Source organism: Ptychodera flava (genome assembly GCF_041260155.1).
Source record: "Ptychodera flava strain L36383 chromosome 23 unlocalized genomic scaffold, AS_Pfla_20210202 Scaffold_24__1_contigs__length_23054250_pilon, whole genome shotgun sequence".
Classification (NCBI taxonomy): Eukaryota; Metazoa; Hemichordata; class Enteropneusta; family Ptychoderidae; genus Ptychodera; species Ptychodera flava.
This window is the reverse complement of record NW_027248278.1, coordinates 22,334,996-22,362,529: the sequence shown is the minus strand read 5'-3', so window position 1 is coordinate 22,362,529 and position 27,534 is coordinate 22,334,996. Positions and strand designations below refer to the sequence as shown.

At 38.5% G+C, this 27,534-nt stretch overlaps 1 protein-coding gene across 1 annotated transcript; it reads left to right on the top strand.

Annotated features, from left to right (window-relative positions):
• The first annotated feature begins 381 nt into the window (after positions 1-381).
• LOC139124569 (death-associated protein kinase 1-like) lies at positions 382-26,154 on the top strand. The gene is made up of 12 exons (XM_070690702.1): positions 382-472; positions 1,851-1,952; positions 2,834-2,932; positions 15,984-16,082; positions 16,611-16,715; positions 18,092-18,151; positions 18,505-18,636; positions 19,259-19,510; positions 20,323-20,449; positions 22,011-22,159; positions 22,758-22,937; positions 23,624-26,154. The coding sequence occupies exons 1-12, from the start codon at positions 443-445 to the stop codon at positions 24,827-24,829; spliced, it is 2,541 nt and encodes an 846-aa protein (XP_070546803.1). The 5' UTR covers positions 382-442; the 3' UTR covers positions 24,830-26,154.
• Positions 26,155-27,534: the final 1,380 nt, after the last annotated feature.

The window sequence follows — 27,534 nt, the reverse complement described above, 5'->3', positions numbered from 1 at the left end:
AACCAATACCATTGAAACTGAAGATTCCTTTTCAAAACAGCACCATTTAAACTTTGTTTAGTTCCGGACATATTCCTCCTTGGTCGCATTTTGTAAGCATAGCAACTCGAAATTCAGTATGCCACACCTCTGTTTTCACCTCTGAAATAAAGACATAATTATTTTCAAAGTTTTTGCTAGGGGAACACTATTTTCGGAGCTGCAGAGAAAAAGGGCGGTATATTAAATCAACTTCGATATATGCGTATATAATTGGCTGCCTGTTGCCTTGGACATCTTAACGTCAATTTGCCAAAACAAATGAAAATATATTATCAAATGTAAAGTAAATGAATTTCGAATGTCTGTTGACCCGTGAATTGTATGTTGCCTCCACAGACTAACAGGGTTCCCTGGAGATATACATAGCAAATGTAGGCAGTGAATTGTAAATGGTGTAACCATGGCTACGGGCAAGGAGAAGAACCCTCAGGTTGGTGCAGTTTAAATCCATAGAATTGATTGCGGCCACTGATCAAAACAAATAATGTTCCTTAATAAATCAAAGAGAGCACAACTCTCCCTAATGTTTTTTGTAGTTTTGGTTTGTGTCAGAATTATGAATCACCTTCAAAAAAGACAAGGATAGTCCTTCATTTACAAAACAGGTTAAATCGAGTTTGTCACTCTGGAACTCATGTCTATGATGTGGATCATGGCTTTGTAGTATTATTCTGATTCTATTGGTAGTAAGACATCTCTAATAGCATTGGACAGTAACATATGAATGTGCTATAACCCTTCCAATTGCCGACACTTTAATATAACCTCAATGATGTGACTCACTATACATATTAGTTATCCATAAGACCTGTCAATATGTAGCTCTTAGGCCTTGGCACAGTGGGTGTTGTAAATTACACGTAGGCTTGAGAAAATGAAATACATAAAGCTATGATATTGTACAATATATTTCCATGTAGAAAATGGGGAGTGCAATATAAGTTTTTTTACAGTAATGATGACACTGTAGTTATATCTGTAATCCGTTTCCACGTTTAAACTTCATTTGTTTGGATTTCCTTATAGACTTGACTTTAATAATGCGCTTTTTACTCTCTTGTCAAATATGTGCATATAGTCAGGGTATCTCGTGAATGGTGTTCACAAAAATACATTAAAGTGATAGTCTTACATTATCAACCAAAATACAAGGGAAACGTTTCTATTTCATTTACCTGTGTTTCGTCAGTGAATAAAAACCACTTCTAAGTCACATTGAAATATAATCAAATCATAAAAATGTAATGGTAAAAATCAGATGAAATAAATGTTGGGCCGGGTAGGTAGATAACTGGTTCAGAAATAAAGTGTTTTTATCTTCTTAAATGGAAACGGTCGTCGGAACTACGCCTCTGTGAGTTTTTGTTTACAAAAAAATTATTTCGTGCATGATATCTAGATGCACCTCTTCATCGTAGATGCAATATTTAAATTATACGGTAAAGATTATAAAAGACATGTTTTAACTTTCATCAATCACCATCGTAACATTATACAGTGTTTACATTAGTCGTACGGGGTCTCCTGCGACCTTTGAACGCAGTTCCGACGACTATATCCCTTAACATAAATTGGGATAATTTAATGCTTAATTTGCGTTTTCAGCGTACTCATGTTCGCATCTAAATCTTGTGATATATAGTGATATGCAAATACATCAGTGAATATAAATGAGTTTGATCATACAGGAATTTAAAATGGTACTTCTTTCCGTATAATATTTTACATTAAAATACCCACGTATAATTCTAAACGCTGCAACAGAATACATACAACCGGATAATAGCACTAAATATTTACATCTACAGGACCTTATTGATGCTGCAATGGACGATGATGTTCACAGAATTAAGTCATTGATAGATGGGGGATATGATGTCAATAAAAAGGGAATTTATTCCATCGTTGGAGTGAGTATAATAAGAGTTCGCATATAATAATATCACTTGACCACGCATTCAAGAATATCATTATTACGTTTCATTATTTGAGCTTGAAACTGATACGATCATGTTGTTACGAATTCGCGACGATTAGTTAACGACAAAGTCACCAAACCCACCAGTACAATGCTCAAGCATATCAACACTTTAACGTTTAAAAACAGACCCAACGTATCTTAGCCAAGCAGCGCGCTCTATACACAAAAGACAGTGTGTAAGTCAACGTACATTGCATTATGCATTATTGGAACTTGATCAAGACTTCGCAGGTCAACGAACAAATAAATTATGTCGGACATCTTTTGAGATAGATATCTAGCACTGTTTTTGTACACTAAGTCATTGCAATGTTCCAAGTCAATAAAACGCTTCAAGGGACTCCATGCCGAATTCCGTTAAGGACCCTTAACGGCCTCTTGTTATGAAGACTGTTTCGTTGATTTAAATCATTAAATCAGTTAATCATTGAATGCTGCAAATCTCTCGCTCATCGGAAACATTATGTCACACAAATGTACATAAAAATGTCAATGAATCAGTAACAATTGCAATAAAAATTATATCTGTGAGTTTTATCTAGTTCCTTTACGTAAACCACAATACCAACGCGAGGCATCGTTTACTGGACAATAATTTTAGTCATATACACGTTGCCTGCACCCTTCTTCCCTGCTTTATCCTAATTATCCCCTACCATCATTGGATAGCAAGCGTTATTGCATTTTCTTCTTCTTCATGATTTGTAATGTGAGAATTATTGTGCATTTTTATGTCTTTCCAAGAAATTTCGCACTTACATGTGAAACAATTATTTTTACAGAGTAACATAGCCACATTGTTTCTTGCAGTATGAATCAACGGCATTGCATGTGGCCTCCGCAGAGGGTCATTTAGATGTGGCTCAAGTGCTGATTAAACATGGTGCGCTTGTCAATGCTATGGACAAGGTAGGAAAATAACAATGTGCTACACTGTAGCCAACACATGTCAAGGGAATCGTATTTTACTGTTCGAATGAACGACACAATGTAGTCCCATTTTAACATAACGTAAGCAAGCACATCATTTATGCCATAAAATAGTTTATTTTTGTGGTGATATCATGTATATAGGTTACACAACGAAACGTGGAACATTAAACTATGGTCTTCCTGGCCACATTTAGCAGTGTGCTGAGTATTTGCCCAGCCCCTTATCAAGTTCATTCAAGGCTACTCACTCCGCACGATGACCGATCATGTAATATTATCGTTCACCTTTTGTTTTCGGTAACCATTGTAAATGGCTGGTAATGTTAAGCGTCACCTATGGAAACATCGCATAGATTGTCATTAAATACTTGCATGTCAAACTTTTAAACTGACTTTTTCATAGTCGTTCCGCAAAAAAATTGCAAAATATCAATTTACCTACAAGTACTCCAGGTAAGTTTTTGGTTCTGCCAATAATAAGTAATTTTGAGACCTATAAAAATCGCGCAAAGTATATCTTGACCAGAATGCAGGGCTTCAAAAATAAATGCAAATTTCTTGCCAAAATTTCTTATAGTAAGTCAGTGCTGATTAACTTACTTTTAATACAAGATGCTTCGCAGAAGCCTCCTGAATGAAATAGTTCCCAATTCAATATGTTGTGTATGAGCTTTGTGCGCTACCAAAATGATTGGTCTAGCAAAGCGTCAGAGCCAAAATTGCTGAAGTGCCTTGACATGATGAAATTCGTCGACAACATAGATATCCAAAAATGCACATAGCCTACTTTCACAGTTTTCAGTTTTTAAATTGTAAAGTCAGTTCGCGAGTCATTTTTATCAGCAACATATCTCACTTGATGGTTATCCTTCCTGAAATATAAAGTAAGTTGACAACAAATTTGCATATGGTATAACGATATCATGACAGATTTTTGTCATACAAATATCTGCGAGAGCGTTTGCCAGCTTAATGAGTTAGTGGGTGTGTGTGTGTGTCAATATGTACGCACTGATAACAATGAATTTTAAATTTGACGCCTAAACCAAACATGGTAGTGTAACGCCCCTCCCGTAGAGATTTATCTCAAAGCGTCCCTCACGTGGCCAAGACGTGTGAAGGTCATTGACTCAGATCGTACGAGAAGCAGATAAGAGATAGTGTGATAGTTTAATTAATTATTGGTTAAGATTTCATTGTGAACAATCGAGAATGGGATATTCCATGGTGTGATCTTATTTAATCTTAAGAATCAATCAAAGACTGGCGGGAAAATTACCACGTGATAACTTTAATAATTATGTAAGTTTAAAGATGTATTTAACTTTGTAGAGAGCTTAGACTAGAAGAGAGACGGAGACTTGAGATCAGACCGTTGACAGTGAACGTTACGGTCGCCATCTTGCAATAAAGTACAAGGTTGTGTTACAATCTACATCTTGGTGTGTCGGCTTCAGTTACTGAAAGCATTACGATCCAGGCTGGTACCTCTCAACTCGTAATTCCCCTAACTACGAGCGCAACAATTTGGTGTGAGAATCCGGAGTATACTGAAGCAGGACGAATATATGATTCTTAGATCTGGTAGAATTATCAGGCGACAAGAACCAAACATGGCAGAACAAGCAGATATACCAGTAGCTGTACAACTGAACCAGCAGCAGGATGAGCGATATGACAACCTCCAGCAGCGCATCGGAGAGATACTTCAACAGGTGCAGGGTTTGCAAGACCGAGGGCAAGAAGTCCGACAAGCCGAAATGGATGCTCTAGGTAGGCACGTTGACAATTTGACTATTAGTGCAAATATCATGCCTCCTAGGTACACTGGGCGAGAGAGCGACTGCCCTCAGAAATGGATGAGGAAGTTTGAACTGTACGTGCACTTGAGACAATTACAGCCAAACAATATCCGTGATGTCTTTGGTTTGCTACTGACTGATGAGGCTGAGTGTTGGTTTAACTCACAGACAGAGGAAATCTTGGGAAATTGGGAGGCCCTTAGAAACGCTTTTCGTGAGCGTTTTACCCGACAGGCACCGAGGTGGCGTAATGATGAAGAAATTCGCAGCATTCGCCAGGGGCCGAACGAATCTATGGAGAGTTATGCAGGTCGCCTGAAAGACAAGTGTGATCGGTATGGTCGAGCTGATGCCGAACTTTTGAGCGCTTTCCTCCAGGGATTGCGACCAAAGCTGAAGAAGTTCGTCGCTGGACGGGACCCCGAGGACTTCAGGGCGGCTTTCACGTCCGCGAAGACCGGCGAGTTAGTGGTTGATCTGCCTGAGGACGATGGTTCTTCGACATCGGAGCTGACAAAGGTCGTCATGATGCTGGTCAAACAGAATAAAACTCTGGCAGAAGAAAAGAAGACCGCCGTACCGCAGGTTGCAGCGACGAGCGGGATATCACCAGCACCAGTACAAGTAGAAATGGTACGTCCTAATTTTAGTGATAATTATGACAAGAGACAGAACTCGTACTCGTACCAACGGAACAATAGCCAGCATTTCAGGAACAATGGGAGACAACAGACTTTTCAAAATCGGCAAATCAATCAAATGTGGTTTGTTATAATTGCGGAGGGGTTGGGCACATTAATCTGCATGTCCAAGCGGTAATTATAGTAATAATAATGTTGGGCAAGGTGCTAAAGTTTGTTACAATTGTGGTCAAGCTGGCCATATTGCTCGTAACTGTCCGGCAGGGGGGCGTGGATACCAAGAAAAAAACGAATAAAGCCGGCAGGTGTTTGGAGAAAGAATCAAGGGGATGGTACCTGTGAACGGCCAGATAAGGGGATATTTGATAATGTTAAGAGCGTGTGTAATTTGAATATTGATGATAATTGTGTACAAGGTATTAGTGTTATCAATGTTAGTATAATGAATCAGAATGTTCCAGCAATTGTTGATACAGGTGCTGCCATTACGGTTGCTCCGGTGAGTTTGTTATCTGAAATTCCCAAATTGCGTAATCAGAGAATTCACAAGTCAAATTACAACGCAATCAAATTAGCAGATGATCGTCAAATTCCAATTAAGGGTGTTGTAAATGCACGTGTTAATATTGCTGGTAAGAAAGTTATGATGTCGATTCATTTAGTAGAAAATTTGAAACAAAAGTTAATTATTGGTGTTGATTTTCTTACAAAGTATAGAGCTGTAATTGATATTGCTAGTAAGAGATTAAAGCTTCGTTCGGCTTTGGTTGTCAAGGCTACCGAGGGCTTCACTGTTCCACCTCGATCAGAATTAGAAATTTCCGGTAAATTTAACGATCATATGCCCGATGGAATTCTGGGACATACAGAAAACACCAAAACTTTGAGCCATTTGGGAGTCGTGGCAGCACGTGTTTTATCAATGATTAGTTTATAAGAAGTAAGATTAGTTAATACGACCGAAAGGGATGTATACATAAGAAAGGGGACAAAACTGGGGCGTTCCGTTTTCTGCCCGGGGGTGCCACTGTTCATAATTTGGATATTGATGTTGGTACGAATGTGAATGAGCAAGTAATGAAACCGCCCGTCAACGATCTGAGTCAGTTTGATTTTAGTGATTCATTTTGAGTGATCAACAAAGAAAGAGTTTGCAAGAAATATTATGGAAAAATCGACAAGCATTTGTCGGTGATGATAAGAAGTTGGGTTACTGTGATGTCATAAAGCATAGAATTGAATTAGTCCCGGGGGCTCAACCTGTTAAAATGCCGCCCTATAGAGTTGACCCAGAAAAGCGCAAGGTCATTGAGAAGGAAGTTGATAATTTGCTGGCCCAAGGTATAATTTCCCCAAGCACTTCTCAGTTCTCTTCCCGGTCGTGCTCGTGAAGAAATCATCATCATCGAACGAATATAGATTCTGTTTAGATTATAGACGTATAAATTCTCTTACAAAACCGAATGTATTTCCTATCCCAACCTTACAGAGTCTCTTGAAATGATCGGTGATCAAAATCCCCAGTACTTTTCGACTTTAGACATGATGTCCGGTTTTTGGCAAATTGCCATTGACGAACGAGACACCCACAAAACGGCCTTTGTCTGTCATGATGGTTTGTATGAATTTATCGACTTCCCAAGGTATGAGAAATTCAGCTAATTCTTTTCAACGTACTATGCAGTTTATTTTCAGGAATATGTTATGGCATTATGTGTTGGTGTATATTGATGATTTGATTGTCTTCTCAAGGACGTTTGAAGAACACTTACAACATCTCGACGCGGTTTTGTCTCGCCTCCGTGAGGCTGGATTGAAACTTCGTCCTCAGAAGTGTTCTTTTGGTAAGAAACAGGTGAAATTTCTTGGTCATATTCTCAACAAAGATGGAATTTCTGTTGATTCGAAAAAGGTGAGTGCTGTTCGAGATTTCCCCGTCCCAAGAATGTTTCCGAATTACGTGCATTTTTAGGATGTGTTGGCTTTTATTGTCGTTTTATCAAAGATTTTGCAAAGATTGCTGGTCCCCTTTATAAATTGTTGAAGACGGAGGTTAAATTTTATTGGAATGATAAGTGTCAGGAAGCATTTGATACTCTTAAACAAGCCCTTATTACTGCCCCAGTTCTAGGATTTCCACATTTCGGCGAACCTTTCAAATTATACACAGATGCCTCGGCCTATAGCGTTGGTTTTGTATTGACACAAGAGCAAGACGGAGTAGAGAGACCTATCGTTATGGTGGGCGTTCCCTCAGCGCAGCGCAACAGCGATACCAACTACAGAAAGGGAGGCTATCGCGGTTATACATGGTCTGGCCCAATGCGACCCTTACTTGCGTTCAACGAAATTTCAAATTATTACTGATCACGCAAATCTCCCGTATTTGTTCAGAATTAAGAAACCTTTAGGTAGAATCGCTCATTGGATACTTAAAGTGCAGGGTTATGATTTTGAAATTGTTCATAAACCAGGGAAGTCTATTGCGCATGCGGACGGATTGTCTCGTAGGAAATACTCGGAAGTTTGTGACAATAGTTCCGATTTCAGCGGTAGAGATTTCATTGATGATGTGAAATCGGAAGTAGATATTGATTTCAAGGCGACAAAATCAAATGAGGATAATGATACAAGTATGTCTACGGAAATTCAAAGTAACGAATCGGTGGTCCCAGTAAATAAAATAGGTATCCCCTCCGATGATGATGTTGTAACGGATGTACGGCAATTGTATACGGAGACTGAATCTAAGACAGGCGCGGAATTACAATCTAGTGATGATGTTGACGATGGAAATCTAGAGATTAATCGCCGTGACTCGAGTAGTACTGATCAAATAGTAGAGGAAGATGAGGCGTTGACACGGATTAAGAATTTGCAGAGGAAAGATAGTCAGTTAAAATATTGGTTTGATTTTATCGAGAAAGGCGAATTACCGAATGACGATAAATTGGCGCGATACGTGACATGTGATAGCGATAACTATGCAATCATTGACGGTGTGTTATATCATTACTGGAATGCGACAGGTAAGGCTGCAAATAAAGAGAAATGCGTTAGACAGGTTGTGGTTCCCCAATCATTGCAACTTTATATCCTTCAGAGAATGCATGATGATATTACAGCTGGTCATCAAGGCGTACGCCGTACTTTGGAGACTATAAGATTGCGTTATTTCTGGAAAACAATGATCAAGGACGTTACTGATTATGTAAATTCATGTGTGAAATGTCACTCGCGCAAGCGCGGTCCTCGAGGTAAAGCCCCTTTGCTCCCCATCCCCGTGTCCTCAGTTATGCAACGAGTTGGAGTTGATTTTCTAGGTCCCTTGAAAGAAACAAAACAAGGCAATAAGTACGTTTTGTTGTTTACGGAATATTTGACGAAATTTAGTTGGGCATTTGCAACCCCTGATATGAAGGCTGAGACAGTTGCTAAGATTATGTTTGAGCAAATCCTTTGTATATTCGGTTTCCCCAGTATTTTAATTCAGATCAAGGACCAGCATTTACGTCACAAATTGTTAAAGAAGTTTGTCGTTATTTTGAAATTACAAAACGTTTTACGAGTCCTTATCACCCGAGCTCCAATGGGGCTACGGAACGTATGAATCAAAGTCTTCTGAGTATGTTGTCTATGTATGTGTCTGAAAGAGAAGATGATTGGGATCAATATTTAGCTTCCGTGATGTTTGCGTATCGATCAAGTCCGCATGAGACGACTGGTGTCAGTCCTTTCATGGCAATGTTCGGATATGAAGCGAAACTTCCGGTGGATGTAGAAATTTTGCCACAACAGTCAAGATCAAGAAATATAGATTTCCATTTGAAAGACATAGCGCAGAAACGAAACTTAGCGGTTTGGTTAGCCAAAGAAAACATACACAGAGCGCAAAATGTTATGAAGGAAAGACACGACAGAAAATTGGGCAAGATTGTCAAGTTTAAAGTAGGCGATACAGTCTATTTACACTCTCCAGCAGTGGCAGTCGGAAAAAGTCCAAAGTTCGCCCATCCCTATCGAGGCCCATACACAATCAGTGCACAAGTATCCCCAGTAAACTACCGTTTACAACCAATAGGAAATGTAAAGCAGTACAAAATGTTGTTCACGTTAATCGATTGAAACACGCCCATCTGAGACCACGCCGACTGTTAGATTCACAATCGAGTCAGTACAGCGCTGATGATAGTGAGACAAACGACGACGTAAACAACATGCCACACCCAGCAACTGTAGATTACCACTTAGAGTCAGATACCGACATTTACTTTAGTGCCAGTGAAACGCCCCTCGAGTCATCTGATAATAATCAACGAAACAAACAACGTCGCCGCGAAATTCGTGAGCGCGCCGAAGAACGATTGAGCCAGCTTTCTGTATCACAAACTGATGATGAGTGTGATGATAATGATAAGAATAAGTACTTTGGTATAGAGAAAATTGAAAAATGTAGATATCGAAATGGAAAGCGCGAATATTTGATAAAATGGCATGGATACGATGCGAAACATAACACATGGGAACCGGAGGAGAATCTGAATGACGCAGCTTTGGAAAGTTTGAAGTCAAATCCAGTCCCCACTATAGGTAAACCCACTCTAAGGTCCGACAGCAGCGCAAATAAGCATGTATGACTTTTTTTTGTTTTGGTGAATTTTCTGGTATTTTGGAAACCACTCTTTTATTAGGATAATACTCTAAATTGTATGCAAACGAGGCATCTTTCTTTTTGAAGAGTTGTTTTGTTTTGTTTTGATGAAGTTGAAGTTATGTTTGTTGTTGAAGAAGGAAGTGTAAGGAGTTGTGGATGTTTTGTTGTGTATCTCCCTCAGTTAGCAAGGAATGCCAGTGCTAGTGATCCGTAAGTGATACAATGGTCCTTAGTTTTGACCGATGGCCTGAGGAATTGAGTTTTTGGAGATAGAGCGATAGTGAGGTTAATCGCGTTTTTTTGGAGTTTTGACGTTGTTGAGGAGGTTTTGTGTTGATGTTTTGTTGTTTTATGTTTTATGAAGATTTTGGAGATAGAAAGAGCCCCGAATATTGGCACAGGAGTTGCTATTTGCTACAGTCTAGTGATGCCTAACGGTCGTTACTATGGTTACCCTGAACCTTTGACCGTGATATCAGAATACACCAAGCAAAATTACGTCATCCTTCTCAATGTCCACCCCCTTCCAGCTAAACCACCCTTTCACACAAATAAAAAAAAATCATTGATACATGTTACGATTTTCGAATAATTTTCGTCGATTTTCTGTATTTTATGTAGAATAGTTGAACTTTGAGTTTGTAGTTGGATGTATTTTAGTGATTTTATTAGTATTTCTGTAAGTATTTTAGATGCGTTTATGTTAGTCTGTAATTTTGTAGGTGCACGAATAATGACTTTATGCTAACTTGTAAAATATGTGATTTATGCGTATTTTAACCACACTGCCTTACGATTAATGTATTTTTTTATTTTAAGTAGATGCAATTGTCAACTATCGCCATGCTTCGTCACTCGTTTTGACCAGCGAGGACGCTGGTTATAAAAAAGGTGGGAGAGTGTAACGCCCCTCCCTGTAGAGATTTATCTCGAAGCGTCCCTCACGTGGCCAAGACGTGTGAAGGTCATTGACTCAGATCGTACGAGAAGCAGATAAGAGATAGTGTGATAGTTTAATTAATTATTGGTTAAGATTTCATTGTGAACAATCGAGAATGGGATATTCCATGGTGTGATCTTATTTAATCTTAAGAATCAATCAAAGACTGGTGGGAAAATTACCACGTGATAACTTTAATAATTATGTCAGTTTAAAGATGTATTTAACTTGTAGAGAGCTTAGACTAGAAGAGAGACGGAGACTTGAGATCAGACCATTGACAGTGAACGTTACGGTCGCCATCTTGCAATAAAGTACAAGGTTGTGTTAAATCTACATCTTGGTGTGTCGGCTTCAGTTACTGAAAGCATTACGATCCAGGCTGGTACCTCTCAACTCGTAATTCCCCTAACTACGAGCGCAACAGTAGGTGATTGGACAGAAACGCCGTTCCACTTATCACTATCACCCCACCAAGTGTAACATTTTGTTTATCGGGTCCTAAACGCTATTTTTAGTGCAACGTCAGACGAGAGCTGAGCAAAATGACCCAAGTTTTCCAGACAAAGCATATAAAGAAAACTTTCACTGGCGCTTGTCGCATGACTTTGCTTTCTCAAGATTTCAAAACTTCGTTACTTGATGCTGACCGAATATGACTAGAAAGTCTATTCCACGAAGAAGCAGCGACATTCATCTGTGCAGTCGTAGCTCTCGTTTTCTCGGACGAATATGGATTGCAATCGGAAAACCCCGAGTCATGCAACGGAAAAGAGTTATGGCTGCTGCTACAGCGACATATGAGAAAGAACGATCATCCTAATTTGAGTCTTGTTGGTTGAGTTTTAAGAGAAACTTCGTCTCTTGAACGGAGAGATCTGAAATCTGGTTTATGAAATCGAAAGTTTGAGTGTATACACAGTCCATCATAACAGATTGATTTGTAACAGTGTAATACTGTCAGTAAAATTGTCCCGGGTTTATTGGAAGAGAATGGAGAACTTTGAGACATGATTCTTGAAGTTGGCCGACAATGTTAGCCGTGAGTTGTGTACTGCCTCCGTGTGTTACCGGCGTTACACGCCGGGCCAGCCGGCATGTGAGCATTTTTTTATGTTTGACGGTCTGTGTGTAAGACAGAATATAGAAATTAGACTACAATATATCGAAATTGGACCACATATACACTCAGTGTGACAGTTTTCGGACAGGGTAGTGAATTTCGCACAAATCCGTTTCGTAAATGACGAGCACTGCGAAATCTTATTATCATACCTTTCGAAACTTTATTGTGATTATCCTCAAACTATTAACACCGACAGAAGTGGCATTTAGGGGGTCAAAGTTGCCAAATTTTATACCCATCTTGAGTGCATAGTAATCGGACTTCTATCGCAATAATCGGACGTCGTATTTGGAATACGATTATACGGGCTCAATACTGATATTTTGAAACTTCGAACCCCGATTTTCAATTTCGATGTGTTTAGAAAACTATATGGAAATATTTCGTGATAATTAGTTACGTTTAATCCTTGGACGACTCAACTATATTTCGACGTGTATTAGCGCTTAGATATCGGACACGGGCTGTCTTTGTGTGTTGCGTTCGACACCTTGTATCGTACGGTGTGGCTGACGTCGCCAAGTTTGTAGCCCCCGAAATAACTTCAACCAAAAAAAACTATCCAAAACGGGACAGCAGCGTCACCTGACTTAATATGCGGTAGCATGACTTGTAAAACACTATCAATACGGAGCGAAGTGAGTACAACGAACAGCATGTCATTAAATGTCCGAAAACTGAGGTCGTCCGAAAACTGTCACACGGAGTGTATATCTCACATGGATACATGAGGCTTACATTAGATAAAAGATAAAAAAAAAACGTTAACCGCCGGCTGAGTACAAAGCTGGGATGGAAGTATGGGCCAGGGTACGGGCGAAGCGGATCCTTGTCCCCGGGAACGCTTGCGCTTACAAAAGGCGAAGTTGGTCAGCTTTTGTTTTAGTGTTATGTCCCATGTCTCCATGCACTGAGAATAAATCAAGGGACGGACTACGTCGCATCAGAACATTTTCACGTCCTTTCGTGTGATGATCGACCTCCGCCACTCCATCCCGGTGTCAGCCCCGGCCGGACTGGTTGTGTTTAATCATGGCAATTTGACAGCAATACTTGAAAAGAAATACACTACATCCCTACTCATTGTAAAACTTTATCTTTCTGACATTATTATCCAAACATCCTTTCACAAACTCCTCACTTTGCGCAATATGCACATATATACGTTTTCCCAAGCCAGGATACGGCGCGCCTTTCATCGGCTTGTAACATACATAGGAGTTCGTTGACCTCATTGTACGTCTGGGCGACCGACTGGGCGACGCGCGCGAAATCGAAATATCTTTTAAAAATTGGAAGTTTTGAATAGTTCATGTTGTTTGAAGGTATAATTTTTAAAGGCATGTGTTGGCACCAGATAGTCTCATCAGGAAATATACCCACCAGATTACAATTTCAATGGATAACAAAAGGCTATCACACCTCCATAATCCTCTTACAGACCAGAACAAAGGCGATCCCAGGGATCGCTAACAAAAAAGCTCATGGCTCCTATCATATTCCTATCTATTGATCTAAATCTACGCCTCTTTTACGAGCGTATACCGGTTCGGTCACAGGTTCATGTTTGTTTTGCACAGGCAAAATATGGTCGGGGGTGCGACTCCGCGGCTTGTCCGGAGTGTTCGTTTGATGTCGCTAATTGTCATTAAATCAAACCCATTCACAATTTTAAAGACGGGACGACTAAACAAAGGTACGGCTGGAGTAAATTAACATGTTTCGGGACATCATACGCGTAAAGATACTTGAAATTAGCGGTTTTTGTTTGTGCTGAATTTGTTCCGTTAGAACATAGGGTAAGCGACGGGGGTCACGTATAGCGGTCGGGCGCACTTACAAACAAAAAGTCGGTCGCGAGCCCCCCACCGGAGACGGGATATTATAATTATTAATCTCAAACACGGAGATAATTTAAGCAAACAAATTAAACAAGGTGAATGTCACAATAATCCGCAAGAAACTTACCAAAATGTACCTCATTAAATGCGATTGTGTTTGTTTATATTTGCCTTTATTATAATTTCTCGCGCGGGGGCACCGTCAATTGTTAGGGTAAGCGAGAGTACACGGGATTTTGCGAGAGATTTTGAAAAACCGCATTTTTTATCAACAGTATGAATTTTTATCAGCATATTTCTGTACCACCGTGTTCCTGAATGAGAAGAGAACGTGTGGCCACAAAACAGGGTCTCTTTACGATCTGTGCTTGGAGAACGGGGTGAAAAAAGACCCGGGCGTAAATAGGTCAACCTGAATTCTTTTTACTATATAGTAGTAATTACCTTTTGAATCGATAGCCATAATACGGGGAATCTTATGAGTAGAATATATATTACTTTTAGGACGATGTTGAATAACTGCTGTTATGACGCAATTGAAAATTCGTTATCCCACGTGTGAAAGGGATAAACGACACTATGGCCATTCTGATTTCTCTTCGATAAAGTTTGTTCGGAAAATCACTTTTCTCTTTCCATATCTTTCAGTGTTCGTTCCTATCAGTATACGAGTTCTCTCTTTATATTGCGACAGAAGAGCTCACTCGGGTTCCTTAAAAAGATCATTTTAACATTTTATTAATCGTGGACTTAATCAAAAGCCACATGTCCCTAAAGGCACTCACTTGAAAATTGATAATTTATGTTATGTTTAACAAATCATGTTATTTCAATAATAACACATGAGAGCGAGGGCAATATCACGATTTATTGCCTGCCCAAGGGATGGTGGTCATTATCGAAATACTGAGCCGTAGGCGAGGGCATCATCAGTATTTCGATCATGACCACCAGCCCGAGGGCAGGCAAAAAATCATGATATTGCCCAAGCTCTCATGTGTTATTATTTATATTACACCGAACAAGCAAACATGGAAAGAAACAAAAACACAAAGACTTCTTCGAGAACAGTTCGCCTTCTGAGTCCGGACCTCAGCGTAAAATGTTGTCAGTGCCGAGTCTAGGGTTGCCGCTAAAGTTTGCCGATCTCCTCGGTGGCGTATCCAAATTTGTTGCTTGCATAGTCGCTGAACACAGAAATTGCAATCCTTGTTGCCATTTTCGATCGTTTGCTGTTTACTTGCATCAAAATATCGTCTAACTGTGCCGGTGACAGCTCTGCATGACGCTTTGCAGCCATAAGTTGCCAACTGCAAAGTACAACAAGCGAACGACAATTTGTTTTGCGCAGAAAGGACGCGCAGTAAGTAAAATGACGTCATCCATGTAATATCAAATGCAGAGGGCATCATCAAGTTCGCAGAGGGCATCATCACGTTCTTTTACATGTCACGTGAGTCGTGATTAACCAATGGCAGTGCACGCTGAATGAGTGAGGTGTAATAAACATGTTTATCACCCGGAGCTAACTTGCAAGGGGTGTAATGCATTGTAGCTTATATTATACATTAATAAATCATAGCTGTAGGAATTTACTGTTGGTTGATACACCTACTCTACGTTGGTCATCAACAGCAGTGTGAATTACCAGTTTTGTTCCATTTTCTGCGTTGTCATTAAGTGCCGTGAAGTGAACGCAAAATATATCTCAGCGGGAAGTATGAAAGCGAAGAGAATATAAGATCATTTATACCCTATTGTGCTAAACCATACATTTGCAGTGTTTTCTGTGATGTTGGCTTCGAGTATAGTTTCACTTCAGTATGATGTACATGATTCCCTGTGCTCGTTTCATGTTTATCAAACGGTCCAAAACGGTTTAAGCATCACCTAAACGTGATAAACTTACTCTGATTACTTTTAATTTTAAGTATCAAGTTGATACATTTTCTCGTCCAATTTGAAAGCGACGGACAACCAAACATTGGAATTTTAATCATATGCTTTTTCAATATGTACACAGCATGGCTTGACACCGCTACACCATGCAGTGTATGAAGGTCACGTACCCGTTATTAGATTGCTGTTGGAATCTCAAGCAGCAACGGACATAGAGGCGACGGTAAATGTGATGCCTGGCTTTTTCAGTTGACAGTGCCTTACTTTATTAACACAAAAGTTTATGTAATAACGGATACTAGAATCCCAGTTGGTAATTTTGCTATGCGACTCCCACACTAGTATTATATGCATATGAAGACTACTTAACTTGTTTAGTAAAAACTGTATACGATAAAGTGGGTAGTTGTATCACACAGCGATTCTTCAATGTCTTCGATGATTTTCTGCAAACCTTTACTTTCAATTCACTTACGTAAAGAAAAATAAAAAAAAATAAAAGAATACCCGTGTCGATTACAATACTGAAATAATCTTTCAATATGTTTAACTTGGCACGCGTCGTGCATTGTGGAAAACACAAATTACAAACCCAAACAGTTTTCGGTTGTTACTTTAAATTACATAGAGTTACGACTTACACCGTGTTTCACAAAAGATAACTTTTTCTCACTTTTCGTAGTAAAATACCCCTTTTTTCTTCGTCGTTGTCTTGCGAGAAACTAATGAAGGCAATATTGTATTTTTCTAGGACGGTAAAACAGCACTGACAATCGCGGGACGAAGTGCTCATCAGAATAAAGGTGTTGCAAAGTTTTTTCTGGAATATTTCTATGACGACGACAAAATCACAAATGTAAGTATTCTAGTTAGTGAAATCAAATAGTTTTTGAAAATTGGTTTTGTACAGGTTGCTTGTGGACAAAACGACAATTCAGGTACCGAATTGATTGCCGTTAAGCCATCGCATAAAAAAGATAATAAAAAGCCTCGGCGTACTTTTATTTTTACCTAAACAGTTTCTGATCCTTTTTAGTCATGACGAGGAACGCCTTCCTAAAAGTTGTATACTGTGAGTTTGATTTTGCAAAAGTGACAGACAGGTTCATTTATTTATGGCTGCTACCATCCTAACTTCTAAATGAGAAATTTTAAGACAGTGATTGGGGAAGTAAGATTTCCAAATAGACTACGCCACAGTAATCCATTACGTTTATTGCGTTGGACGCTATGTTCAAAATTAGGCGAATATTGCACTTTGTCTCAAAGTGGAAAAAGGGAGAGGCTTACTTAAAAGTTAGGAAGAACCAAGTGAAAAGAAAAAGAGAAAACTTTGGGAAGTGACAATTTTTTGAATTTGTGGTAGAGCTTTCGCAAAACGGACTTTTATACAGTAAACATTAAGCAACAAAAACGAACAATGTTTACAATTTATTCGGAGATACTAGTTTATGTCTAATTATGCAACAAGGAATTCACTATTACATGCCGTTTACAAATTTGAAAGTCCGCTGGCCAGGAAAGGAGCTCTCAAATTCGATATAAGCTGTTCACTCCATGAACTTGTGAAGTAGCAGACAAACTCGGTTATGGTCCACTAGATTTAGATCACTTAAACCAGGCATGGTGACTCTGGCCAGCAAACTTACAGCTCAGACAACAGTTCACCAGTAGAATACTGATATGACACAGATGGTGAATTGTCGCGTCGGTAGAGACAGCAGGAGAGAAAAGCACATGATTGTCAAGACTGGCATTGCCAGTGTCTTGCTGTATAATAGTCCTTATTTGTGAGATACAACGATGCCACGATTGCAAATTTGGTGCCTGCTGATTTCACGCTCACAAGCGCAGATGCTGCTTTAGATAAAAGTTCACAATTCGTCCCCATTACACTAACGAGTTACATATAAACATGAAGTGCAACGCAGCCAAAACGCAAATGTGATATTCAGTACACGAATATTTTTTTTACCTTACGTGATCAATAACTAATCGCTGCCGGCGTGAACAACGGGTTGTGGGTACGCACGAAAAATTGTAAACAATATACAAACATATGCTGTCACACAGTGTCAGAAAGACTGAGATAGGTGCCTTTTGCCACTCCACAACATTAAAGGTTCCCCGATTTTGAGATGTATGTTTAAAGTCATTTTTGTAACATTAAACATTTGACTATAAATTTATAAGTGAATAAAGTAGTTTTGTGTAAATCTTTTACAACTCCAGACTATCTTCAATGCGATCTATAATAGGGATACCAGGATTGAGCTTTCCAATCATCACAAGGTATGTATGATGTACGTCGCTATGTAACTGATGTCAGAAGCATAGTTGTTATATGTCTGTTTTGGCAAGTGAACACTTGTAAGTTCGACAAGATTGCTCAGAAGAATATTATACTATTCACTGACAAAAGTAAAATGCAACATTGTGAAATACACATGTATCAAACCATAAATATTATCCTCCATTGCTGTAAGATTTGTCAATCATTTTAAAAGTTATACGACGATGCTGTTGGTAATATGACATGTTTTTGGTTTTTGCTATGATTCCTTCCTGTAAAAATATAAATATGACTTGATATTTTCCAATTTGCATCTTCAGTCGCATACCATAATCTTATTATACTTTCCTAGATGTATTGCCAGCAGCAAGAGTTTAATGCCTTGATGAAGGAACAGCCAGGTGTGCGACGCAATATCATGAAAATCTGTCTGTGCGGATTTGGTGGTAATGGAAAAACAACTTTGAAAAATGCTCTACAACGGGTAGGCACTTGATGATATGACTAAAATAATATATAGAGATTGCCATAGTTTTGACAAAACGTCAGTCTGTCTATCAACAATAGAATGCTTATCATATATGATGCCTTATAGCAATATAATTCTTTAAGTTACCAACGGTATGAATCATAATATAATTCTCAGAGCAACAAAGCGTTATGGTCAAACACTCTTCGCATCGCCTTCATTTTAACAAGGAAATGGAAAATTATTTCAAATAACAGTTGCAAACTTCTTGCATTCTATATAAAATATCTTACATCGATTTAAAAGCTGTATGGGCGATGTCTAAAAGCGTTCTCATCTGACGTCGAATGTTTCTCCGGCAGTTTCATTGTCTATTTGTGGTCAACGTTTTTAGGAAAAATCATATATTTTACGGACACTTTGATAAAAACTGTGTACTATGATCGATATGTTTTAACCATACCTGCTTTTGATTGACTATTACTGTCATTAGAAAATAAACTTTAAGTATCCCATCTATTCATTTACCACATTTTGAATAGCACAAATGTGAAATGACTGATTGGTTGCAATGGTGTTTATATGAGCTAAGATATAAAAATGGGGAATAATAAAGTCAAAGACATGTTTTCGCTAGGGCTTTCTTGAGGCGAAGCTCCTAAGTCGATCAAAGGAAAAAGCGCCCGCTTCTGGGGATGAAGAGTATGAACCAACCCCTGGCATAGACATGGCCACGATTAACATCGCAAAAGTTGGAACCTTCAGGGTATGGGATTTCGCAGGACAGACGGAATATTATGTCACCCACAATATGTTCCTCTCGGCTGAAAATTCTATATTCGCAATCGTCTTCAGGATCACTGATAAACCTGAGAAGCAAAAGAAGGAGGTTAGTGTACATCTACTTACAGTGTGTGAAAATATACTTTAGATAACAAAGGCTTATAGGAAACCTCCTGTTCCCTTCATGAGCCTCAAAAGTGAAAGACTAAAACTTTAGCTCAAACCTTCCTAATCAAAACTTTCAACTATTCATTTACCAAATCAACACGACAAAAAAATTAACAATGCCAAGAAGAAACACGGCAGTGTTTATTGGCAATCGTAGGCATCTACAATTTAATTTTATAATGATACGTGGCGTGCACCTGCGGCTCTAAAACTTGCATTTAGCAGGGATGAGTGTACGACTGTATGTAATGCTAAAAGAATGCGATAACAAAACATAGGTACGTCCCTTCAACGGTTAGATCACCTCACCGGGCACTTAATCGATGAGCAAAAAGCTCATGGACATCCAAGGCGACCAAGATCATCTCACCCAGTGGGGCAAATGCCTCCTAAACCATGTTTTTTATAATTTTAAGTAATACTATGAAAACTAACCAAGTTTAAGCCAAGCACGATAATCGAATGGTGTGATAATAGTATATATGACAAAATTGCCATGTCAATACAGAAAAATATCGTTCCTCGATAGAAAAAATATTGGCCACACAGCCTTGGAAGAGGAGAGGGGAACGCGTTCTGCGTGACCTTGGAAGATATTTTTTTTATTAATTGTTTATTGATTGATAATCATTTAAATACAAGGCTATAAAGCAAGTTTATTTAACAGTTTTATGAGCAGGAAAAATGATATAATAAAAAAGTATGCTTTGCCACAAGGTAATGCATATTTAATTCATTACTTCTTACAAGGTTACCTCATGGCTTGCTTTTGTCAAAGCAGTTATTATGAAATGTATTGAGGAAGACCGTGTAAAACCAACTGTAATATTGATAGCGAGCAGAGCAGACTTGTTGAAAAAGGGAACAAGGAGGCAAGGTGCGTAAAACTGTGTAGGAAACATTATCCAGCAGGCAACTACCGGTAAACGTGTACATAAGGTGGAAGTCATCGTTGGCAAATTGAATAAGAATATCGAAAAATACAAATCAAGGTTGTTCTCATCAGTTCTACAACTGATTTTGTGATTAATGTCGGTTCACAAAAAGGTAATCCGATATCATACTTTGCTATGTGTTTCCCCTATATTTTGTTAAGGATAACCAAAGAGGAATTGGCAATTGTAATACACATTTTGCTTATGATAAAATATTAGCAATCGTTTATTCCAGCCAAAGACATGATATCAATTGCAATACAATCACTTATTTTTAGAAACAAGAATCAGATACGGCAAAACTGTTCGAACGGTAATATCACATCAAAATCTCTTACTTGCACATTGCGCCAAGCACAGCGGCCAGTTGTGGAATATGGCGAGAGAGATCATCTCTTACTTTGAATACAACAATGACATTTGCTTCTCGATTGACACTTGAAGCGTCAATAATGTTCTACTGGCCGTTTATTATCAGATTTTACCATTTCTCCAATCAACTCGAACTCAGCATTTCCTCGCCAAAACTGAATTTGAAAGACAATTATATGAAAGAGCGAGTTTACAGATTTTGGGACATGTGCTTCTGTCACGGGGTTGCTGTTGTCTGCGACTATATTGGCAGATCATGCTAAGCACAGCCGGCACTTTCTAACCCACCTAACACACATTTTGTAGTCCAAGATTCATTGCCATGCTCATCTTCAGACCCATTAACTACCTTGATCGGGTCCTTCTAACAAGCTGTTTTTTCCTGTGGAGACAATCCATGCAAAACAAATACTTGGCTTGTAGTGTTAATTTCTATTACTTATAGCATAGAGTCAATGTCGATTGCAAACATTAGAGAGATAATAACTTTAGAGTCAGCAAATACGGAGCACAATCAGACTCGGAAAGTACTAAAACTTTCTAAGGCTTCGGCTGACGGATATTGACGCGGGACGTGATTATACTTGAGGGCCAAAATTAGAATAACCAAAAAACGCTTCTTCAAAGCATGTGTATAGCGCAGGTACTGTATCAGTATAAGTAGCAACATTTTATAAGTAGTAGCTATTGTAGAGGCGCCTATGAATGTTTGCCTTTCTATTAAACAGTATAACATTAATGATAAACTCCTCCCATACGAATTTGCAATGTCACTTCAAATGTTCGATGAAGCAAATGTCAACTTCAATGATCTGGTAAATGGCAAAAATCAAGAACAAACACATTTTTAAATATCTGCACGGTGTTTATTTTTCAGTAGAAATCAATGTTGCATATTCAACAATCATAAAACTTGAATATTACCTTTCTGTAAAAATTATTTTGTATAGAATGTAAATATTTTGTTATCATATCTCTTGCTCTATGTGAAATAAAAGCAAACATTTGTTTTACATAAGCTTTCGGTTAAATGTAATATATAGTAGCTACTTCAAATCTTTGCTTTCCATTAAAATATGTCATCGCGATTAGTTATCCCCGTTCAATATTTTATTTTTAATTATTTCACAGCGGAGGCTATGTATTGCAACATCTCCCACACAGCTCGGGAAATGTTTGGGGCTTATCTTAACATACTTGATGAGACGTTTATACTAAACTGTCACGACTCACAGCATAGTGATATGAAGAGACTGCGAGCATGCATCAAACTTGCAAAGGTATTTTCTACAGTACTATGATAATGGTATATGAAATTTGATAACTGCAGTCGCAAGGAACGTTTGATAGAAAAAACATTGTCAATATACGATTGCATATATCACTTAAAATTTGAATATATACTTAATTTGAAAACTAAACAACAGATTTTATTGTACTGACTATTGTATTCTGCTGTTTTGCTAGCATTACAAGTGTTCCTGCTTCTTTGTAGTGGCCAAAGCTTTTATACATGCTTTAACTGGTAAAATAGCCATCAATCTCGCAAAAACTGTGGTAGATATTGTGCTCGATCAGCCAAGAGGACCGGCATTGCAGCAGGCCATAATTACAAAGCATGATGTATGTGCAAAAAGTTCACTTAGGGAAAGGGAAGGTACAAAAGTAAGGAATTTTGTCTCCTGCAACTTTCATACAGCGTGTGGTGGGGTTCAAGAAGTCATACCGTACGCTGGTCCACTTTGGCCCCAGAAAATCCTCAAAGCAAAACTGCCATTTTAATCTCAATAGTGGGTTCATCGAGGAATGTTTTTGGACGAACGTATCGATAATTACAGCTGTCGTTGAACCATTCTACACATTATTCCTTTATTTCAGAAGGAAGAAATTGTACCAAAAATTTGCGAATATATAAGAGCAGAACAGAAAGGATGGATGCACACCAATTTCCCTGTTATGAAATGGGATTCTTATCTGCAGAAGGTGAAAGAGTTAAAACCGTTTATTTATGAAGAGCCAGTGAGGAAAATCACACGATTCCTGCACTACTTAGGCGAGGTGTGTAGCTAATATCAATGTACTGAGGCAAAAAAACCCCGTTAGTTTGCAATGCTGCATATGTACATACACAGGTGTACCAGCCGACATTGTTAATTGACTGACACGATAAATATGGCATCTAACAGGCTGTAGAGACAGTGTACAAATTTATCTGCAATCACTTCAGCAATATGTAAATATTTTGTATTAATATGTTTTAGCGAACAATTCATATACATTTGTTCTGAGGATTTTAGTCAGACATGCAATATTATAAAATGGCCTGACAACGAAATATTAAGTTCAGTGGTGACTTTTTACACATTTCCATGTTAACCCGTTCATTATTCTATGAAATTGAATTCCGCACTAATAGTTTGTGGTTGTTTTGATAAATCACTTTACCGATGACGAGCACGGTTGGGATATTGGTAAGACCAACACATAAGTGAATGATAAAGATCCTATTTAGCCGATCTTTAATACATTAATTTCCGTCAAGAGGAGTTTCAAGCTTCGACCTTCAACGCAATCTGACAGTGGTATTGTGACATGACACCCGTTCTCTGTGAACACTTTCCTATTTAATAATCAGCAACGCATATATGTAACATACGGTAATAACACAGCATCTCTTTGTTAATATTCATCTATGTTCGTGGTGAAATAACCCAATACCATTTTGCAATCACTTTATTGACTAGATTCTCTACATCGAGGGTACCTTAACGCAAAGTGGTAATATAATTGTACTCGACCCTCAATGGCTGTGTACACGGGTAATTGGTCCGATGTTGGCCCCAGAGATATTCGTGCAGTACTCCAAAAGGCTAGAAAAGAAGACCATGTACACACGGAATGATGTTGATGTCGTTTTCAAAGACTTTGCTGATATTGACTCCCTAGTAGACCTTCTTAAAGAGCTTGAACTTCTATTCGAGGTCTCTATCAATACAGCTGAAGGTACAGAGTTAAGGTATGTAATACCTGGTTTGCTAGAAAATGAGATACCAGAAGATCAGTGGAAACAAGATCTTACAAAGAAGATCTACTATGGAAGGAGGTTCCAATGTAGGGATGATACAGATAGTTTCTCCCCTGGATTATTTCCACGACTTCAAACCCGACTGGAGAGGCATTTCAGGGATTTGGAAAACCCAACCAAAGGCATTTGGAAAAATGGCAGTAAAATTTGTTGTAATGTAGAGGGTTTGGTTTACATGACCAAAGGATGGAGAGCTATCCATCTCTGCGTACGGGCAGAGAGAGAAGAAGAGATTGGAGAATGCTACAAAATGCTTGAATCGGTTACCGATGACGTATACGATGTCATAAATACCTGTTGCCCTGGCACCAATATCGACGTCCATGTTCTGAGTGTAAATTCTCTGAAAAATCACAGTGACCCTGAGAAAGTCAGCTACTACACTATGAGTCAAATCATAGAAGCAGAACGTAAGAACGCAAAAGTGTTCGATGAAAGAGAAAATAAACTAGAAGAAACGAGTAGCTTACTTTGCATCGGTTATGATCCTACAGTTCTTCGAAGCCTTGGATACCAAAGTGATGTTAAATGGATGCTTGGAGATACACTGAAGACGTTTTCAATCATAATGGATAAAAGGAGGAGTGTTGGAGGAGACTACAGAATGATGGCCGACCTAATGGGCTTCGAACATGCGGAAGTTGCAGGCTGGGAAGAGAGAGCCTTTCCAAAATCGATTACTCAACATATCTTGTCAGAATGGTCAAAGCGGTGGGCGGACAGAAAACGAGGTGGCGAAAAATTACCTGAGAATGATTGCTTTTATCAGAGCAATTTTATAAACCTGATGAAAATTCTACGCCATGAAGATTGTAATGTAGACATTGCGAGAGAAGAAATACAGAAAATGTTCAACAAACTCTAGCTATCAACGTCTTCGAATTATTTGACCAGGGCAAACAATTGACTAATTGAATTACTGTGATTCTAACTTCAAGACTGAAATACAGCCAACAGATGATGCCTGTACATTACACATTGAGATATTGTGTCCTAAATAACTTCATTTCAATGATTTCGAACGGATTGATAAAACCGATGACAGTATTCCTCAAGGACTGAAAGAAAAGCCATTACGGCAAGATTTCACAGAAACGACATGTATTGTATGCAAATTAACTGATTGTGTAAGGCATGGGAATGCAAGCTGAATTAGAAACATAACTTTCTGTTACACAATTTTTCCAAAGAGGTCCGAACTAGGAAAGACAGATAGCAATGAGAAGACGTCGAACAAATAATATAGAATGTGTCAGAACACTTTGGAAAAAAATATGATGATCTACAAGACGAAAACTGTAGCACAGAACACATTTAAGATTATAACATGCTTTTCGTGAAATGTAAATCATATTAAGTAATGTAATTTCAGTAAATAATACTCACTCTCTGTCGAACCCTGCAAGACATGTATAGCCAACAGTATGTTTTGAGGATGATACCCTTTCGCACAAGAGCCATATTGTTAAGACATGACATCTAGGACTCGTAATCTACCCGGTATAGAATGAACGTTCAACAGCTTACGTAGAACAAACTTGCATATACGGCAAACTCAAAAACTTTAGCTTGAAAAGGATGATGTCGATATAAGGCGTCAAAAGGGACATTTCGCTTTAGTCAAAAGGGTATTTTATCCTTTTCATACATTTAGTTTCTGAAGAAAAGTTGTTTGACCTCTTGAAACATGCTACCGCATTGTTACACGCATACTCAAGTCTTTCTATACAGCAACACAAGACTTAACATTCCATAACATATTTAGTAAATGTAGAATATACGGAATTTCATTGTAAAATTGTTATGAAAATTGTGTCATCAAATCACTTATTACACACTAGAGGCCAAATTGTTTCCTCGTTTTATTCAATCGTAATCAGGTACAAAAAAGACTATTACAACCTGAACTGGGACTGTATAAAAACAGCTTGTTTTGGAAATAGGAAATTACACTTAACACTTTATAAAAATAATATTGATTTCTGTGAATGCTCGGTGATACAGTGTAAAGGCTAACTATTTCTGATGCAAGTTTTCCGATCGATCGTTTCCATATTTTATAGGAAAGTTTAAATTTTAACACAGATCCTTCTACAAGATCGAAAGTTTTGTAACAGTTGAAATAAAACCGCTTTAATGGAAAGTAAGTCAATGGAAGGGTGTTTTTGTAAAGTTGAATAACATTACACGGCTCGAAATTAACTTTTTCCCCTGGTAGTCCACTTGGGCTACCATTTTCTGAAATTGTTAGTCCAGTAACAATGGCTGGTAGCCCATGCATATTTTAGTTTAGGGTTATTGTCTTTCATTACCAAGAGAAGAAAAAGGATTTTTCAAGATTCTGCCCATGAAGTGAATTTGTTAGACATTTGATGTGAATACTGCACACCTTTGCTCCCCAAAAGAAAACTGGTATAATTAACGACGGTGACACTATAAAAAGTTTGGTGACCTATCATTGTATTGACAACCCGTTCCATTCTCAGAGTTGCGTGCCAATAGTCTTCATGTCAATGACCACCACCTTCTCAGCGAGGCTAAAACAGACCATGGGCTTTCTGTAGCAGGAACGAGTTTGTGATTGATACCATTTGATCAAAATGCAATGAGAATACGTTTTCATTGGCCATCATTTCCTGTGTCTGTTATCCAAGTACATCGGTGAGATATTGAAACTTTCTTGCAAAGGTCGCAGGGTTCGTCTTTGTGATTTGTAAAACAAAGTTACGGTCTGGCCTTACTGTGTCCAGCTAGGGTTCGACTGCATTTAGCTCGTCCAAAGTGAAAGACCGGAAATGGCACGCCAGGTACTGACTGAATTTCATGTCCCAGGCTATGGTAGTCCATGTGGGCTACCATTTCATGGACATCGGTAGCCCCAAGGAAAAGTTGGTAGTCTGTGGACGCGGGACTACCGCTAATTTCGAGCCCTGTAATTAGCATGTCATTTTTCTTTGTCCTGTTCGTTTCTCTGTATTTTATTTATCCATCATCCAACAAGCGTACACCCAATTACAGAATGAAGTACCCCATCACCCATTTCCCATTTGAGCAATAAGAAATAAAGAGTCTTGTTCAGGGGCACAACGTCATGTTGGAGTCTCAAACTCACCATTCTGTGAAAGTGAGTCCGTTTCTCTGGACCTACCGGTTCTCGAAGTCGCTGTCTGTTCTTCTGTTTTATTATAGATACATAAACAAATAAAGAAGAGCAATTTTGTGGTCAATATTTTTCTTGATATTAACATCTACGTAAAACTTCCCATACAATTTGTCACGACCTCATTCACTCCATCCCTTTGGCAAGTTCGGATCATTGCTTTATAGTTTTGATACCAGTGCTTAATAATTTCTCTAGCTCGTGTTGGTTGTCTTCATTACAAATGTTGCAAAAACTCATATTTTGATGTCTTTTAATTGGTATTATCACAAGAAGTACAAGCATTTCTGTCATATATGCCTATTCATTTGTTTCGTCATTATATGTTGAACCTACGTGAAGTACGCCACCACATGATGGAAAACATTCCACCGATAAATTAATGCACGAGTATACAACAGTTTCGTAGG